Source organism: Diabrotica virgifera, chromosome 9 (genome assembly GCF_917563875.1).
Source record: "Diabrotica virgifera virgifera chromosome 9, PGI_DIABVI_V3a".
In the NCBI taxonomy this organism is placed as follows: Eukaryota; Metazoa; Arthropoda; class Insecta; order Coleoptera; family Chrysomelidae; genus Diabrotica; species Diabrotica virgifera.
Window position 1 is genome coordinate 63972659 of NC_065451.1, and position 18958 is coordinate 63991616.

Genomic DNA, 18958 nt, shown 5'->3' on the forward strand with positions numbered 1-18958 from the left:
CATTTATAAAATACTGAAATTAAAACCCAACTCAGGTTTTCTTAACATTCTGTTTTTTTTTTTATTAATTCGCTTATGTTTAACAACTAGATTTGTTCTTTATCAATTCAGGGTGTTTCTAAATAAGTGCGACAAACTTTAAGGGGAAAGGAACAAAATGCAAAATTTTGACGCCTGTATTTTAAATGTAATCATTTTTTTCGAATTCTGAGAAAAAACTAATAAGTATTTTTGAAAAATTTAAACGCAGAATAAAAGATTACTTTATTACCGAGGGGCGAAAGTCCCTTAGAATGAATAAAAAGTTTTTTTAATGACATATATTTGAAACTAAAAATCACACTAAATTTTCTTAGTTTTTCACCCCTGTAACTTATTAAAATAAACATAGAAGTTTTCACGGACTTTGGACCCTCGACCATAACGTAATCTTTCACTCTGCGTTTAAAGTTTTGAAAAATACTTATTATTTTTCTTAGGATTCGAAAAAAATGAATCCCGTTTATATTCTTGTTATCTTTTTTTTTGTATAATAAACGTTACTTACAAGGAATTACTTTTAATATTATTTTGTACAAACTTCTAGTTAATAATATTTTCTTGTTCGACTTAAAAAATACTATAAATTTTACTTTAAAATCGTTGTTTCGAAAGCGGTAGTCCGAAAGTCAGACTACCGACGTCATAAATTGCGACGTTGCCTTTTTCTCTTCATGGCTTGTAAAGTAAAGGTGGCTATGAGTAGATAAAAGTAAACCTTTCATGAAAAAGAAGCAGAAAAGAAAATAAATTTAAGGTTAAGAATTTTCTCAAAGTCAGCCTTTGTTTTGAAATTTGAAATAAGCACTATAAACAGTTTTAAAAATGACTTCGCTCATGTTTGGAGAAATTGTTGAACCAAGTACAAGGGCTTTAATAGACGAAGATATAGACGAATATCCAGCGCCTATAGAGTAAAATTTCTTTTATGAATAATTCTTTCATTATCCTAAATTTATGTATTTTCAGAATTTTACCTGTATGGGAAGGAAATTTTGAAGTGCCCAATGAAATAGACTGCTTATTTATTACTGAGTCGGCAGCTGTTAAAGATTTAGTGGATAGTTGTGTCATTGAGAAAGAAAATTCTCTATGTAAACTTAAAAATGGAGGTGTTGAAATATTCTCTATCCCAGAAAGGCAATATATGGTGGTGTTTCAAGAAGAGAAAGAGTTAAATGTAGGAGAAGTAAGTCTGCTTAGCTACTACAACAATTCTTCTGTTTCTGTCATAATATAATTTTGTCCTCCACTTATGGAATTATCACAAGTACTCTTGATATTGTTATTGTCTCAAACTTGAATACACAGCTAAGAACTTTTCTTATGATGATGTTTTTTATATGTAAAGTTTAAGCCAGGAAGATAATATCGATACATTTTTGGTAAAGTATAGTAAGTGACATTTTTGGCGAAAATCATGTTTTTCCATTAAACTAACACTATTATTGTATAGAAGGTACTGCCAAAGTGTAGTAAGCCTAGAATTACTTTAAACATAATATATGTATAGGCTTACTACACTTTGGCAGTGCCTTCTGAACAATAATAGCGTTACATAAATGGAAAAACAGGATTTTCAAAAATGTCACTTACATTACTTTGCCAAAAATGTATCGATATATAGTTCTCAGTCCTGATGCTAGGGTATAAGGATCTCATCTGCAAGACAACCATAGCTGCCATTCAATTTTTTTATTAGTATTTTGCAGGGCACAAAATATCCATGATATTTATATAAATATCAAAATATCGGATATATATGATATATATCCGATATATCCAAAATGTGATATTATATATACAATAGCACTAAAGGCCTTAGAGGCCCATGGCTTGAAAAGTTTGTTTTTTTTTTCTTCATTTTCACGTTTCTTTATGTGCTGAGCTCTTCTCTGGCTTGATATGTGATTTTCCTCCATTCCTTCCTGTTACTCATTTTTCTTTTTTGGCCCTCTAGCCCCATTCTTTCCAAATCTTTTTCGACGTCTTGCTTCCATCTATTTTTCGGCCTTCCTCTTCTCTTTCTTGAAGTTATAGTGTAGTTTAGTACCTTTTTTGGAGTCCTCGTGTTTGGCATCCTTTGTTGGTGTTCTCGAGAACTTTTTGCTCTTTCTAAAAATATCATCTTCCTCGTTATCCATATATGTCCTTCCTTTTTGACCCTCCTTCTGACTGTGTGTCATCACTGTCTAAAGTTTCCAGATACCTTTCCATTTTCCGGCGCCAAACACTGTCTTCCACCTCAAAAGTGCAGAGAAGACAGCGTTTACCGTGTTTATTTTGTATATTTATTATCGGTTGTTATTTTCTGTGGTTACCTGGAAAATCTACTCACGACGGCAACGTCGCAATTTCATCGGCCAGAGTTTCGTGTCTACGTTTTGTTGTTAAACAGGCTTAACAATTTTAGCTATCTTACTTTTTGTATGTCCTTGGTTCTATTTTGATGTTATTTCACCGATTTTAAAGTTTTTAATTATCACTAACCTTAACTTAATGTCTTATATTGTTCACTGGATACTTTTAATAACTTATTTCCCGTTACAACTCTCAAAAATTGAGTTTATTGCAGACGGTAAATACAATGTTTGTTTTCGTTTTGACTGCCGTGTTGCCATCAATGTGATATTTATATGATATTTATGATATTTTGGAAAACATTTCAATAGAGAAACTAAATTGACCAAAATAAGACTCTAAATGTAGAATGTAACAATATAGAAGATATATTTTTACTTTAAATAAAAAATACAAAAATATAAACGTATGCATGGTAGTATGTTACATAAACACAAAAAGAAATGATACGAGTATCCAAATAACAACTAAATTAACTAAAAATATTGGAAACATTAACTTAAACATATATAGGTATTGTATTTCTATTTTTCCAAAATAACTTAAAATTCTGAACATTTAAAAAACAAAATAAAAATTTAGAAAATTAATTAAGATGATGGTTCAACATCGGCAGTGTCTGAATCAAAACCAGTAAAGCACCCAAGACTTAATTCTGCCTCTTCATTTTCCCTTCTTTCAGTTTCCTGTTCAGGCCAAATCCATTTAAAATTGTCATATTTTTGGTATGAAGAACTGTTTAAATATTTAAACATGAATACAAGTTTAGCAGCCTTTTCGGTTCCTAAATAATTTCGTAATTTGGAATTACAAGTCCAAAGCTTGAAAAACACCTTTCAATGCTTACCGTTGAGGCTACTGTTTTAAGTAATTGGTTAATTTGTTCTAGAAATATGTTTTTTAGGCCAACCAAATTCAGTGATTAGAACAGACTTCCATCATAATAATGGAGATGTTTTTTTTTGAAATTTGGACCATACATGAAACACGGAAAAGGTTTAGACTTCGAAGTTAGGGCCATTATAAAACGGAACAAAATCTGTGTTAATTGAATTTAAATATTCATAAGCCTGTTCTTTTTGTTCGGCAGTAAGCCTTTCTCCCAAAAAGCGATGGTCCAGTAAGTTTGCCAAAAAATGAGGAGAATAAAAGTTCTTAATTTGAATTGGTTGATCTTTATTGATTTGAATTCCTGTTAGAAGGCAAGTCAATGCAGTTGCGACCTTGCCGCTTTTTAACCTTCTTGTGTAAAAATTAGTACGAAATAAAATACTGATATATATCATGATATATACAATATAAATATCATGATATATATCCTCGCGCCCCGGTATTTTGTATAACACCAGCAGATAAAAGCTCAATTTGATGCTCCCCAAAGGGGCAGACACCTGCAGTGCATCCTATTTGCAGACCCGTTGATGAATTGGAAATTTTTTTAAATTTCCAATTCACATTAAAGCTAATTTACATGGGAATTTACTGTAGAATGTTTTCGTAATTCTGTATGTAGTGTAGAATATTGTAAGTCTTATGAAAGTGGAAAGTTTTGTTCTTTCATTCTTGAACTCTGGCTTAGCCTATTGCTTTGTCATATTTTGATGAAATGTAGTTAATCCTTTCACTGCGGAAATAGTATAGAGTATAGGTAATATTGATTACGCTTTTCAGAAAAAGTTTTTTACTTATATCTAAGAATGTTCTACGTTGCGATTGTTCTACTCAGATCATTCTACTTAATTTTTGTTAGACACAAAATGGTAAAAATTCATTGTTAACAAGCATTCTGAACCGGTTATATGGTTATGGTTCGCCACCTGAAGGCTCTACTAATAATCCATTTGTTCCTGTAAAAGGTATATTTTTCATACTGTAACATATTTCTTGCCACTAGTCAATAGTAATTTTTTTTTGTATTTTGTGAACTACAAAATATATTTCTTTTATTTTCAATGATATTGCCAATTGAGGCACTTAGAGCCACAGTGGCCTAAACCACAAATTGAACATTTTTGGATTAATATATCAATAAAAGCAGAAACATTAAATCTTCCGATTAACAAGGGTCTACACAACCTACCCCTATATTTGGCTAAATGGAGCTACGTCATTTGTAGCGCCATTTGCAATAACATAAGACAGGAAATATAAAGATATGGTAATTCTATTCTAAATGAAAGTAAAAGACTTATACTCTAAATATGTATTAAAAAAAGATAAGAAAATGATTTATTATAGTCAAAAATCTTAATGCCAAATTCTTGACATGTTGTAGTTTATAAACATTTAGAATAAGCTTAAAAATATTGTTTGTAGAAAAAATCTTTTTATAATTAATTATTTATATGGGAAATAAGCCACAATTAAAATGAAAAAAATAATTTTATTAACGTTTCGACGCCCAAATCGGGTGCCGTTGTCAAAATACAAAATATTATCAGTAATATTTTGTATTTTGACAACGGCACCCGATTTGGGCGTCGAAACGTTAATAAAATTATTTTTTTCATTTTAATTGTGGCTTATTTCCCATATAAATAATTAATCATAAAAATGCCACAAGGAAATAGCTTCAGAACAACATTAAAAAATCTTTTTATATATTCGAAAAACTAGTATTTTAACACGAATTTTAAAATACAAAAATTTGGCCTAGGGCAATGTGGGCCAAAGTTAGCCATGTATGTTTTTTTTTATTAACCGCTAATTTGTTTATAATAATTAAGGAACCTCATTGATGGCATTTTAAAGAATGGGATTTGTATTTTTTGTTAAAAAAATGCACAAACATTGTACACACAAGTACCTCTACGAATTTTCTAAAATGTAGTTCAAATTGTTACTGGGGGGAACCTACATATCCACTGAGTTACTGAGTTCAAATACCAAAAAACCAATTTCAAACAAATAAAATTTTCTATATCTCCAGATTTCTAATTACATTACAAATATGCAATTTGTTTATAAATTTATTAATTAATAAACAGTCTAATTTGTCTAAACAATTCTTGAAAAAATGATTTTTTGAAAAAATAATTTTTTTCCAAAAATATATTTTTTAATCATAGTATCATTAATAATCATAGAAAAAGTTAAGGTAGGTACAGCTGGTTCCTAAAAAAACTGATACGACTCTTAGTAAGATTTGATCATTTTGAGCAGTGTATAATTGGTCTGACATTATATTATATTTATTATGACAAACAAATAATAAAATAAACAAACAAACAGCCATTTTTGAGGTTGAAGTTATCTGACAAATTTTAAGATTTGGCAGTGACAGTGACAGTATGTAAATAATAAGTATTTATCCTTCAAAATATAATAAATTAAATATAATTAAACTCATATTCATTATATCACACCTCATCAAAAGCTTTTTACAAGAACATAGTCAGCGATTTTGATGTGGCTTAGAGCCAGACTACATCAAGATCGCCTATAAATCGTGCTGGTAATTGCCTTGCAGCGAGACCACAAACAAAAAGAAGAAGAAGAAGAAAATACACTGCTCAATTTTCTACAAAATACGCTTTAAGAGTCGTATCAGTTTTTTTTGGAACCAGCTGTACAATAATGGTAGTATGATTAAAAAAATAGATTTTTGGGAAATTATTTTGTCAAAAGTTGTTTAAACAAATTAGACTGTTTATTAGTTAATAGATGTCTATAGTCCGTCCCACCTTGACTTTAGAATATAAGGAACATAGGCAATGCAGTCCTTATGAGAGTTTTTAGGTGCGAAGATACAAATTTTATCAAAATGGGTTTGTAATCGATCATTAGCGAGATTAAATTAAAACTGTTTTAGAAAGACAATCTACAATTTTAGGATTCATACGCGTTTAAGTTTATTTGATATAATATAGTTATTCAGCTATTTTTTTTAGAATCATATGAATCCTAAAATTGTAGATTGCTTTTCTAAAACAGTTTTAATTTAATCTCTCTAATGTTCGACTACAAATCCTTTTTGATAAAATTGGCATCTCGGCGCTAGAAACTCTTATAAGGACTGCATTGCCTATACTCCATCTAATATACTTACTGTTGAACGTCATCCGCATCATAGCCCGTGATGTCACATAATACCAACACAAAATGTTTAGGCGGTAGGTGTGTTCTTTTTTTAGAATCATTTTGCCGAGTACACTGGAATTACAGCCACTACACATATTTTATTATATACGCATAGAAATAATATTTGAAGATTTCTATTAATGTTAACTTTTAAGCGTTTTTATGAAGCACATTTGTTCGGAACACACTGAAACTGTAATCAAATGAAGGTGACATTTTGGCATAAATTCCCCTTTCCCTAAATTCCCTTTGTAAACCTTTACAACAAATTTTCAATTTATCATTGTCATCATCTACAGGGTGTCTGCGTAACTTGGAACCATATGGGAAACTTTTTTAATATCAATTTTACGAAAAAAAGTCATTTTTTATAAAGTGCTCTGCATAGTCTAAAACCTAAGATGCAATCATCAGATATCAAATTTTGTCAACAGTATACGAGGTATGTCAAAAAATATGAATTTCGCTCAAGAGCAAACTACCTTTATATTTCAAAATATCAAAAAAATTTATTATGAAAAGTTATTTGTAATTAAAAACCATATTCAAATATGCAATAACAGCCTTCTACTTGAAAAAAAAAATTCTGAAATTTTCCTAAATTACCGATTCCGAACATCTTTTTTATTTATTAGACATGTAATAACTCTTTTATTAATAATTTTAGGAAAAAAGTTATTCTTCATTAAAATCTGTGCAAAAAGATGCAACCATGAGTTATCCAAGTTTGATCATTTTTATACGAGGTGTGTCAAATAATATGAATTTAGAAAGAATTCTAGAATTGTCTTAGTTATTACATGTCTAATAAATAAAAATGATGTTCGGAATCGGTAATTTTTTTTTTGGTTTTTAATTACAAATAACTTTTCATAATAAAATTTTTTGATATTTTGAAATATAAAGGTAGTTTGCTCTTGAGGGAAATTCATATTTTTTGACATACCTCGTATACTGTTGACAAAATTTGATATCTGATTATTGCATCTTAGGTTTTAGACTATGCAGAGCACTTTATAAAGAATGACTTTTTTCGTAAAATTGATATTAAAAAAGTTTCCCATATGGTTCCAAGTTACGCAGACACCCTGTATATTTCCACATTATTGGAAAAATAGTTTTCTTACACCTATTTATAAATCTGGCAATCGTGAGTGTGTAAATAATTATAGAGGTATAACTATTCAATCAGCAATCCCAAAACTTCTAGATAAATTGGTATCGATAAATCTTACCTGGGTCTGGGTCCGAAACATAATTATTGATGAGCAACACGGTTTTTCTAACGGAAAGTCAACTGTAACAAACACGAGCACGATTTGAGAATGCACGATTTGAATGCAAGATTCAGGTCGACAGCATTTATACTAATTTCCCAAAGGCATTTGACAGGTTTAACCCTAACCTGTTGGTTCATAAACTTCATGCATCTGGCTTTGGTGAACCCATTGTTAATTGGATTAAAAGCTTTTTGATGGGACGTACACAACAAGTTCGTATCAACAATTATGTTTCTAAAGAATTCCATTGTTGTTCTGGTGTCCCACAAGGGTCTCATTGTGGTCCCTTGCTCTTTAACTTGTTCATTAACGATATTGGTAAGGCTATCAAAAACTCACACTGTCTACTATTTGCTGATGATCTTAAGTTATTTCGTTACATACATTATATATCAGATAGAGATCTCCTGCAAGATGATGTTAATAATATATGTTTATGGTCGAAACAAAATGGTTTTTTGTATTCCATTTGGTCGTACAAATAATCTAACAGCTAATAAATATGTTCTTAATGATGTACTCTTGGATTCAGTTACTGAGATTAAAGATTTGGGTGTATTATTGGATTGTGCATTGACATTTAGAAGCCATTATCTTAAAATTAAGGAAACTGGATTTCGCAATCTTGGTTTTATTTATCGCAACAGTCATGATCTCTCACCTACTGTATTCAAATTACTGTACTGCTCTATAGTGCGCTCAGGACTTGAATACTGCTCTGTTGTTTGGTCTCCATTTCATCAAGTCTACATTGATGGATTGGAGAGCGTCCAGCGGAAGTTTCTAAGATCTTTAGCTTATAAAGCACATACTAATATAGTGAAAATTTCGTCATAGATTATTCTGGAATAATGTCTCAATTTAACATTGCTACACTGAAGAATGAGAGAAGGTTGAGAGCGGATATGTTGTTTTATTTAAAATTCTAAACAATGCTATTAATTGTCCCTCGTTATTGGATAATGTGTACTTAAACACAATACATAGAACTCGACACACTGCACTCTTTTATATTCCTTTTCATAGGACTGAGTATGCTCGTCATTTTCCCTTGTCGAGAATGCTCAGCTTTTGCAATGACATGCTGCTTGATCCATTCTGTCCAAGCATTAATGTCTTCGAAAGGCAGCTTGGGAGTTTAATGATTTAAATATGTGATATTTTTCATCTTTTGTGATTTGATATACTGTGTTATTTTACAAATTTTATTGTTTAATTGTCTTTTATTCGTTGATTTTTTGATGTTTTTTGTATATGATCTTTACTTTTAATATTTTTTTTTTGTATTCTTTTGTAAATGGTTCTACCGTTGAAATAAATAAATAAATAAAATAAATAAATAAATCGGTGACATTTATTTGACAATTGCGGTATTGACACTTCAGATTTGTTTTTATTCTTTACTATAAGTATTTGTTTTATTATATTATTGTTTTTATTTACTTTAACGTAATATTATAACTTAATTCTTGTTTTCTATTTCTAATGTTTTTATTTATTTACATTGAATATAAATTTATTTTGTTGTATAATCCACTTCGTAATAATTATGTGATATATTTGATTTAAAATGGATTCAGGATTTTTTTATACTTTGGCAACTATGTAAACTTAGATCTCTGACGTAGATAATGACGTGCAACAGTAAGTATATTAGATGTACTGTATGTTCCTTATACTATAAAGTCAAGGTGGGACGGACTATAGACAAATTGCATATTTGTAATGTACGCAAAAAGTACATACAAATTAAAAAAATAAAGATCAAAATCCATTGAGTAGATCCCGAGATATAGAAAATGATAGTAGTTTTAAGTTGCTTTTTAGTTTTTGAATATTTTTCGTGCATTTGTCGGCTCCCAGAACACATTTTGATAGTGGCACTCTTCTACTTTCATTTGGCATAAGCAGAATTGTCATATCTTCATTCTGTTTTAAGTTATTTCAAAACAAAGGTCTCTGGGATAAACAAATAGAATAACTTTTAAACTAGTTAATGGATCAGTCCCAAATTTTAAGGGTTTGTAAGTACCTTCATACCCAACTTTGGGTAAAACACTACTAAAGTCCTAAGTAAGTTTTAGTAAAAGTTATTAACAAATAATAGGTCTGGATCCCGCGTATGAAAAAAAAGTTGATTAATAGCAAGCTGAAAATTTGTTAATAGCTTAAGGGTGTCTAGTCGGATAAACTTTGATATATGGGAACACTGGAACAGGGGCAGTTTTAATTGTGGAACAGGTTAAAAATTTGGAACGGTCAGACCACACGAAAACGGCACATTTATTTTGTCCGACAGAATAGACTTAAACTCTCCGAACAGAGATTAAACTCTCATGCAAAAATCAGACTGCTATTTATCACCTGTCATAATTTCTGTCATTTGACATATTCTACATGTTCCACTCATTAAAACGCCCATTTGGTGATAAATAGCAGTCTGATTTTTGCATGAGAGTTTAATCTCTGTTCGGAGAGTTTAAGTTTGTTCTGTCGGACAAAATACATATGCCGTTTTCGTGGTCTGGCCGTTCCAAATTTTTAACCTGTTCCACAATTAAAACTTCCCCTGTTCCAGTGTTCCCATATATCAAAGTTTGTTCGACTAGACACCCTTAAGCTATTAACAAATTTTAAGCTTGCTATTAATCATCTTTTTTTCATACGCGGGATCCAGACCTATAACAATTTTCACTTATTTTGCAGTTTGCGAAGCAACAAATTGATTTTTAAATTTCAAAAATCGGCATTTTGAAGGCACATATTAAAGAGTAATACCGTCTAGTTTCTTTGTTATTAAAGATATCAGAGAAATTAAAAAAATAAAATATTCACAAAATACGAGACTACAACATAATATCGAGGTATACTCACCTTTGTGCCTTTTTCTCCCTACAAAATGTCTCAAACTTTTGTTTCTCAAGATATTAGGCACATTCAAACAACAACATGTTCACAAAACATAAGACTACAATACGATTCTGATGTATACTCACATTTGTACCTCGTTCTCCCTACAGGGTGTCTCAAACTTAACATAAGAAAAACATTTCTTTTCTTCCACCCGGTATAAGTACAAAAAATAAGTTAGAGTAAACCTTTTCACAATTGTATAAATACTAAAGAAAAATCTAAAATAAAAAAAAATAGCAGAATCCGTCTGTTCGCGAAAAAATCAACTATGAAAATCAGCATAATTTTCTATATCCCTAACTTTTGACGAGCAGTTTATTATATGCGGTGACATAAATTCTTTCATTTTTCATAGATTTGTAATATTTTATTTTGTTTTAGATAACTGAGATACTGGATAAGTGGATTCAACAAGCAAAAATTATATATGCAATCACTTCAGAATCTATACATAATTATCAAAATTCACTATTGTTTGAAAGACCACCATTTTTAATAAGGATACTCTCAAACACAGACAATGACATTAAATATGCCAAATTAGAACAACCAAATTTGATCACTGGGTTAGGTTCTGCCGTTTTATCTTATTGTATTCATCATTCAATAAAAAAATGTACATTATTTGTCATTTACATAGATAAATCTCAACAACTTTCTTTTAATAGCACTCCAATTTTAGATGTATTCAAAAACACTAAGCTTCCTGTAAGAAATTATGTTGTGAAAGATAAACTATCAAATACAGGCAATTTGTATATGTGATAAGTTTTTTTATTTAACCTATTTCCCATTTTCCTAATTAGTTAGTGGTTAAAGTTTTTTCCTAGTAATTCTTAATTATGTGATTAATAACATAACTATGAAAAGAACTAACCAAAAAAATGTAAACAGAAAATGAAAGGAGAGCAGAGATAGAGGGCATTGGAGCCAGCTTAAACAAATAATAACAGATACGGCCGATGAAGTTCTGGTCGATAGAAGCAACTATGAAAACAGCAAAGAATGTTTTGTCAATTACGTGAAAGAGCCAAAATGAAATGGATAAGCACAGAGTCCGAAAGAGACAGGGATGAATATAAAAGGGCAAGGAATAAAGCTAACGGCACATATAAGAAAAAAAAGAACGACTAGCTAAACAAAAAACTAGAAGAAATAGAACATGATGGGTGCAGCATCAAATTTAAGCAGTTCTATTAAAAGTAAAATCATTACACAGTAAAGGGATACCCAAAGTAATACGGATGAGAGATAATGAAGGAAGAATTGAGCATGATCCCAAAAAAATAGGTAAAATATGGCAAGAATATTTCAACAAAACACTGAATCAAGAAAACATAAACGACGAAACAAATGAAGAAAGCGAGGAGAACGTATGGAGGAGCAAGGGGAGTATGTCAGTAATACGTATGGTGGCAGGGCTATAGCGCTCTCAGTCCGGGATTCAATAAAATGCCTTCATTTTCACTATAATTATATTTGAACTTCACAGTGTTCATTTAACCATAACAACGGTCTATATGTAAATAATAACAATGTCCCGATTAGTGTATTATTGCTTCATCGAATTACTAACAACAGATATCAATGAATCTTCTCGTCTGTTTTTATATACGATACTAAATCACAACATGCATGGTTTACTAGCGGTCAATGCCGATCATATGTACCCTAATATAAACTACATATATTATATTTTGTTTCGTAGAAGTTCTGTTCAATGCTAAGGGTTAACGTACAGGAGTTATGGATTATTTTTCTTACAGGAGTCTGAGGGAAGCATAAGATGCCCAAATGCGAAAAAATACAAAAAGAAATAGAGCAAGAAATGGTTAATCAGCTGGAGAAGACAAAATAGTAGCATAATTAATAAAATATGGTGGTAAGCAGCTGCATGAATAATTGCAGTGAAACAAATATGGGACAAAGAAGAGATTCCGGGAGAATGGACGACAGGGACAATCACGCTAATACACAAAAAAAGGGACAAAGAGAAATGTTCCAACTACAGGGCTATTAAACTCCTTAATGCAGACTACAAGATCGTAGCCAATCTAGTAAACCATCAACTAAAAGCAAAGGCAGAGAATAATAATAATAAACACAATAAAACAACCTTATCCCAGAGACTAGACGCAATACGATCAAAAGCGAAGTCGAACGGGAGATTAATAACCAAGAGCTAGTTTTAGATCAAGTCCCTAATGAAATCCTTGATGAGCAGATTCCTGAGATTCCCATACCAGAAACTCAACTTGACAATACACAGCAGGAAAACAACGAGTTGCGCGATAGTCTAGAAAACGAAATGGCTCGTGCCGTACAAGAGTTTAATGGAACAAATCCACTTAGCAGACCACCGCTACCACGAATAAACTCTTGTAAGACACTAGGTGCCCTGTTACAAATTGTGAACACTGAAGTCCTACCCAATTATGTCGTAGAAGCCCACACATTGGAGTATCTGCATATGCTAATCTACTGTGCAGCAACAGCAATTGCCAATGTAATGGGCGTTAAGATAAGAACACGACGGGGTACTAATAACGGAAGGACTGGTAACAGAATTGCACCCTGGGAAAAAAGACTTCTCGGAAAAATTGTCACAGAATATATAAGAGGTGTAACAAGTAGAAAAGTCATTAAGTGAGCTGAAGAAATAATGCGGAGCACTGCAAGACACTCGAGATACGATCCAGAAAATAACACAGCCCAACAGTGTCTGGATACATTAAAACAAAAACTCTCCGTCTATTCAGGACGATTAAGAAGGTATAAAGTTAGTAACAACCGAAAATGTGACAATGCACTTTTTGAGAACTCTGAGAAGGCGTTCTACCGAAAACTCAATTCCACCGTAGAAAGTGTCCACAAGTCTTACCCAAGACAAGAAGAAATTCACGAGTTTTGGGGAAATCAACTTTCCACACCAGCTGCTTTTAACAACAATGCTGGCTGGATAGAAGATACGACGCACAACTGTCACCACTACGTCACTGCTAACTACGAACCATTCAGGACTGAAGAAGTCTCAAATGTCATCACAAAGCTTCATAACTGGAAATCTCCTGGACCAGACGGAGTTCAGAACTTCTGGCTTAAAAAGTTTTGGAGTATTCATGAGTGCTTATCAACATTAATTAATCATGTTATTTCTAATCCGCAGGAACTACCATCATTTCTAACTCAGGGAACTACTTATTTAATACCCAAGGATCAAAATAATACCCAAGATCCATCCAAGTACCGCCCAATTAGTTGTCTTCCAACTTTGTATAAATTGGTCACATCCTGTGTAACCCGGCGTATCTACCAACACTGTGCTCTAAACAATATCATAGAGCCTCAACAGAAAGGATGCGCTAAGGGTTCCATGGGTTGCAAAGAACAGCTTATCATCGACTCAGTCATTTCTAACCAGGCATTCACTAAAAAAAGGAACCTTTTTACTGCTTTTATTGACTATAAAAAGGCCTTTGATTCAGTACCGCATGAATGGCTAATAGATATATTGAAAATATACAAAGTCGATGATAACATAGTGACCTTTTTAAGGCATATAATGAGAGATTGGAAGACTAAAATTCACCTCCAAATACCTGGTGAAAACAATATCGAAACCGAAAATATCGCAATCAACCGGGGCCTATTTCAAGGAGACTCGTTGAGTCCATTGTGGTTCTGTTTAGCTTTGAACCCCCTTTCCCAGCTACTAAACCTGACTCAGGTTTTAGCATTAAAAGCAATAATACTGTGGTAGCGAAGCTCAATCATCTGTTGTATATGGATGATTTGAAATTAATGGCTTCCACTCGAGAACACCTAGAAGAGATGCTAAAAACTGTAGAAACATTTTCTAATGATATTAGTATGCAGTTCGGTCTAGACAAGTGCCGTGTTTTGAATATAGTCAGAGGAAAGGTACAGCCCGGTGGATTCGATATGCAAAATGGCCAGAACATCGAGGCCATGGGCGACAACGATATGTACAAATATCTTGGAGTAAAGCAGGCGCGGAAAATTGACCATAAGCAAATGAAAACTGAGATAACTACTGAGTTTATAAGAAGGGTGTGGTGTTCCTTTCTGCATAACTATTATTGTTATTATTGTCATTATGTCATTCACTCATGTCATGTCATTGTCATATCATTATATCACAGTTTGTCAATCATAATGTATGTACAATTTTAGTTTATTAAAACCTTTAATTCTCAAGGTTTTCATTATTACAATTTAATAAACTAAAATTTATTCAACAATGGATAAACTACTCAAGCCTGATCGACTAGACATCGATTCCAATTCAACAAATGCAACACAACTCTGGACACACTGGAAGAGAACCTTTCAAAACTTTCTAGAAGCAGCTAATGTTTCTGAAGACAAAGATAAACTGAATTTATTGGTGAATTATGTAAATCCTGTAGTATATGAAGCTATAGGTGAATGTACCACCTACACTGATGCAACTGCTACCTTAGAAAAACTATACATAAAACAAAAGAGTGAAATATTTGCCCGGCACACATTATCTACACGAAAGCAACAAGTGGGTGAGTCCATTGATCAATATTTACTAATCTTAAAACACTTAAGTAAGGATTGCAATTTTCAAGCAGTGTCTGCTGATAGAAATAAAGACGATTACATCAGGGACTCTTTTATTCGAGGTTTAAGTGCTTCAAATATTAGGCAAAGACTACTTGAAAGCGCCACTTTAACATTAGATCAAGCATATAATTCAGCCAGAGCTTTAGAAATGGCCCAACAACAATCAGATTCATATATTATGTCAAATTCTATTGTAAATTCTATTACTACTGATAACACCCTTCAGAATACTGCACACGAAACTGATCAAAACAACTCGACTAGCGCAGCTACCTTTTCAAAATGCTGGTTTTGTGGAAAAAGTCGCCATACTAGAGATAGATGTCCTGCTAAAAATCACCAATGCTCTTGTGGTAAATTCGGACATTTTGAGCAAGTCTGTAAAAGTAAGAATCAAAAACAAAAATCACATGTTCATAACAAAACATCTGCTGCTTTAGTTGGAATGCTATCTGCTGCTTCTCCGTCCTGTTTATCAAAAGCTATAATAAAAATTCATGTAAATAATTCTGAGGTTGAAGCTCTAGTAGATACTGGTAGTACAGACAGTTACATTTCAAATAGTATTGCCATTCAAAATCAACTACAAATATTCCCTACAAATTTAAATGTACAAATGGCTTCCTCATCTTTAAACTCTCCAGTTTGCGGCTTTTGCATTGTTAACCTAAAAATATCTGAACATACCTATAAAAATTTTAAACTTTATGTTCTAGAAAACCTATGCTCAGATGTCATAATTGGTCATGATATCCTTAATAAACATTCTGGAGTGCAGTTCAATTTTGATGGTAAGAAACCTCCAATTTCAATCTGTAATCTAACAACAGCAATTGTAAAACCATACCCACTGTTTGCCCATTTAACAGGAAACTGCAAACCTATCGCCGTAAAATCAAGACGCTATTCCTTTGAAGATTCCAAATTCATAGACACTGAAATTCAAAAATTATTGAAAGAAAATATTATTGAAGCAAGCAATTCTCCATGGAGAGCACAAGTACTAGTTACTAGTAATACAAATCATAAAAAAACGTATGGTTGTCGATTATTCTTTAACTATTAATAAATTTACTGAACTAGATGCCTACCCTTTACCAAATCTCGAAATTTTAGTAAATAAAATTTCTCAATATGAATACTTTAGTTCAATCGATTTACGAAGTGCTTATCATCAAATTCCCATACTAGAACATGAGAAAATCTATACTGGATTTGAAGCATGTGGCAACCTCTATCAGTTTACAAGAATTCCGTTTGGTGTCACCAATGGAGTAGCATGTTTTCAAAGAACGATTAACAACATAATAGAGAATGAAAGATTAACAGATACATTTGCATTCCTAGATGATGTCACTATTTGTGGAACAACAAAAGAACAACATGACAAGAATCTACAAAACTTTATGGAAATCGCAAGGAAATATAAATTAATTTTAAACGATGAAAAATCGAAATTCTGCATGACTCAAATTAATATACTTGGATATACTATTGAAAAGAAAACTATAAAACCAGATGCTGAAAGACTGCAACCCCTTATCAATTTACCAGTACCAACAAATATCACTTCATTAAGAAGAATTCAAGGAATGTTCGCCCACTATTCAAAATTCATACACAAATTTTCGGAAAAGATACATCCTATTGTCAATATCAAAGAATTTCCCTTAAATCAAACTCAAATATATGCCTTTGAAAAGCTGAAACAGGACATTGTAGAAGCAGTAGTCACTTCTGTTGATGAAAATGAAATATTTACAGTTGAAACAGATGCCTCCGAATTTGCCATTGGAGCTCAACTTACACAACAAGGAAAACCAGTAGCATTTTATTCAAGAACACTTTCAAAAACAGAACATAATCATTCAAGTGTTGAAAAAGAAGCTTATGCAATTGTGGAATCCATAAGAAAATGGAGACACTATCTTATGGGCCGACACTTTAAAATTATTACAGACCAAAGGTCAGTTGCTTTTATGTTTGACTTAAAATCAACATCTAAAATTAAAAATGAGAAAATAATGCGTTGGCGTATAGAACTGTCCTGCTATAAATTTGAAATTATTTACAGACCTGGGAATCAAAACATTGTTGCGGATACTCTTTCAAGAATATCTGCTGCTATTCACCCCACTATGTCAGATAAAAATTTATTCAATTTACATAACACAATGTGTCATCCTGGAATAACCAGATTCTATCACTGGATACGATGTAAAAATCTACCTTATTCTTTAGAAGATGTCAAACGAACTATCTCTTCTTGTCCAATCTGTGCTGAAATTAAACCAACATTTTACAAAAACAAAAGCACTTTGATTAAGGCTACAGCACCTTTTGACAGACTGAATATAGACTTTAAAGGACCTTTACCATCTAACAATCAAAATAAATATCTGCTGAATATTGTAGATGAATATTCAAGGTTTCCATTTGCATTCCCATGCTCAAATTTATCATCTTCAACAGTCATCAGTTGTTTAACTGAGTTGTTTACTACTTTCGGAACTCCTGCATATATTCACAGCGATAGAGGATCTTCATTCTTGTCTGCTGAGGTAAAATCATTCCTAACAAGTCATGGTGTTGCTTCCAGTCATACAACTCCATACAACCCTCAAGGAAATGGACAATGTGAAAGATATAATGGTATCATTTGGAAAACAGTTCAACTAGCAATTAAATCTAGAAATCTTCACATAAACCAATGGCAAGATGTACTACCTGATTCTTTACATTCAATTAGATCTTTACTGTGTACCTCTACTAACTGTACTCCACACGAACGTATGTTTAATCATCCCAGAAGATCAACAAATGGTACATCTATTCCAACTTGGCTTAGTACTCCTGGAACTGTTTTCCTCAAGAAACATGTTAGAAATTCGAAATATGAACCTCTGGTGGAAGAAGTCCAACTCCTAGAAGCAAATTCAGACTATGCACATGTCAGATTACCAAATGGAAATGAAACCACAGTATCGGTCCGACACTTAGCTCCGAGAGGAAATACTTCCCTTTTGGCAGTAGATGAGGCAACTATTGAAGATAATGAAAAACATGTAGAAAACCAGTCCCCCATGATAAATCATAACATGGAACCATTGAACAGTGTAGAAGAAATTAATACCATAGATAGTCAACTTCAACAACCTTTTTCTGCTCCTGGTGACGGTCCAACTACTTCAACTTCAGTTCCCCCAGAACTGATATTGCAAAAGCGAATAAGAAAGCCTCCTTCCCATTTACAAGATTATGTCAGAAACTAACAGCGTGGATGAATGTGGTGTTCCTTTCTGCATAACTATTATTGTTATTATTGTCATTATGTCATTCACTCATGTCAATGTCATGTCATTGTCATATCATTATATCACAGTTTGTCAATCATAATGTATGTACAATTTTAGTTTATTAAAACCTTTAATTCTCAAGGTTTTCATTATTACAAAGGGTAAAACAGCTGCTTCGTTCACAGCTTAACAGTAAAAATTTGTTTAAGGCACTAAACACCTACGCTTGTTCCGTGCTTAGCTATTCATTTGGTATTGTTAAGTGGACAAAAACGGATATAGAAAATCTTCAGCGAAAAGTACGAACACACCTCACAAAGGCACAAAAACACCACCCTAAAAGTGCAGTAGAACGAACGACATTACCCCGGTATT

The 18958-nt window shown here is 32.2% G+C and overlaps 2 protein-coding genes across 2 annotated transcripts; both read left to right on the plus strand.

The window, feature by feature from the left end:
* Window positions 1-768: 768 nt before the first annotated feature.
* On the plus strand, window positions 769-11441 carry LOC126891781 (uncharacterized). Its single transcript, XM_050661052.1, has 3 exons — window positions 769-953; window positions 1009-1228; window positions 11055-11441. The coding sequence occupies exons 1-3, from the start codon at window positions 865-867 to the stop codon at window positions 11436-11438; spliced, it is 693 nt and encodes a 230-aa protein (XP_050517009.1). The 5' UTR covers window positions 769-864; the 3' UTR covers window positions 11439-11441.
* A 3493-nt stretch (window positions 11442-14934) lies between these two features.
* On the plus strand, window positions 14935-18708 carry LOC126890964 (uncharacterized). Its single transcript, XM_050660145.1, has 2 exons — window positions 14935-15640; window positions 18701-18708. The coding sequence occupies exons 1-2, from the start codon at window positions 14935-14937 to the stop codon at window positions 18706-18708; spliced, it is 714 nt and encodes a 237-aa protein (XP_050516102.1).
* Window positions 18709-18958: the final 250 nt, after the last annotated feature.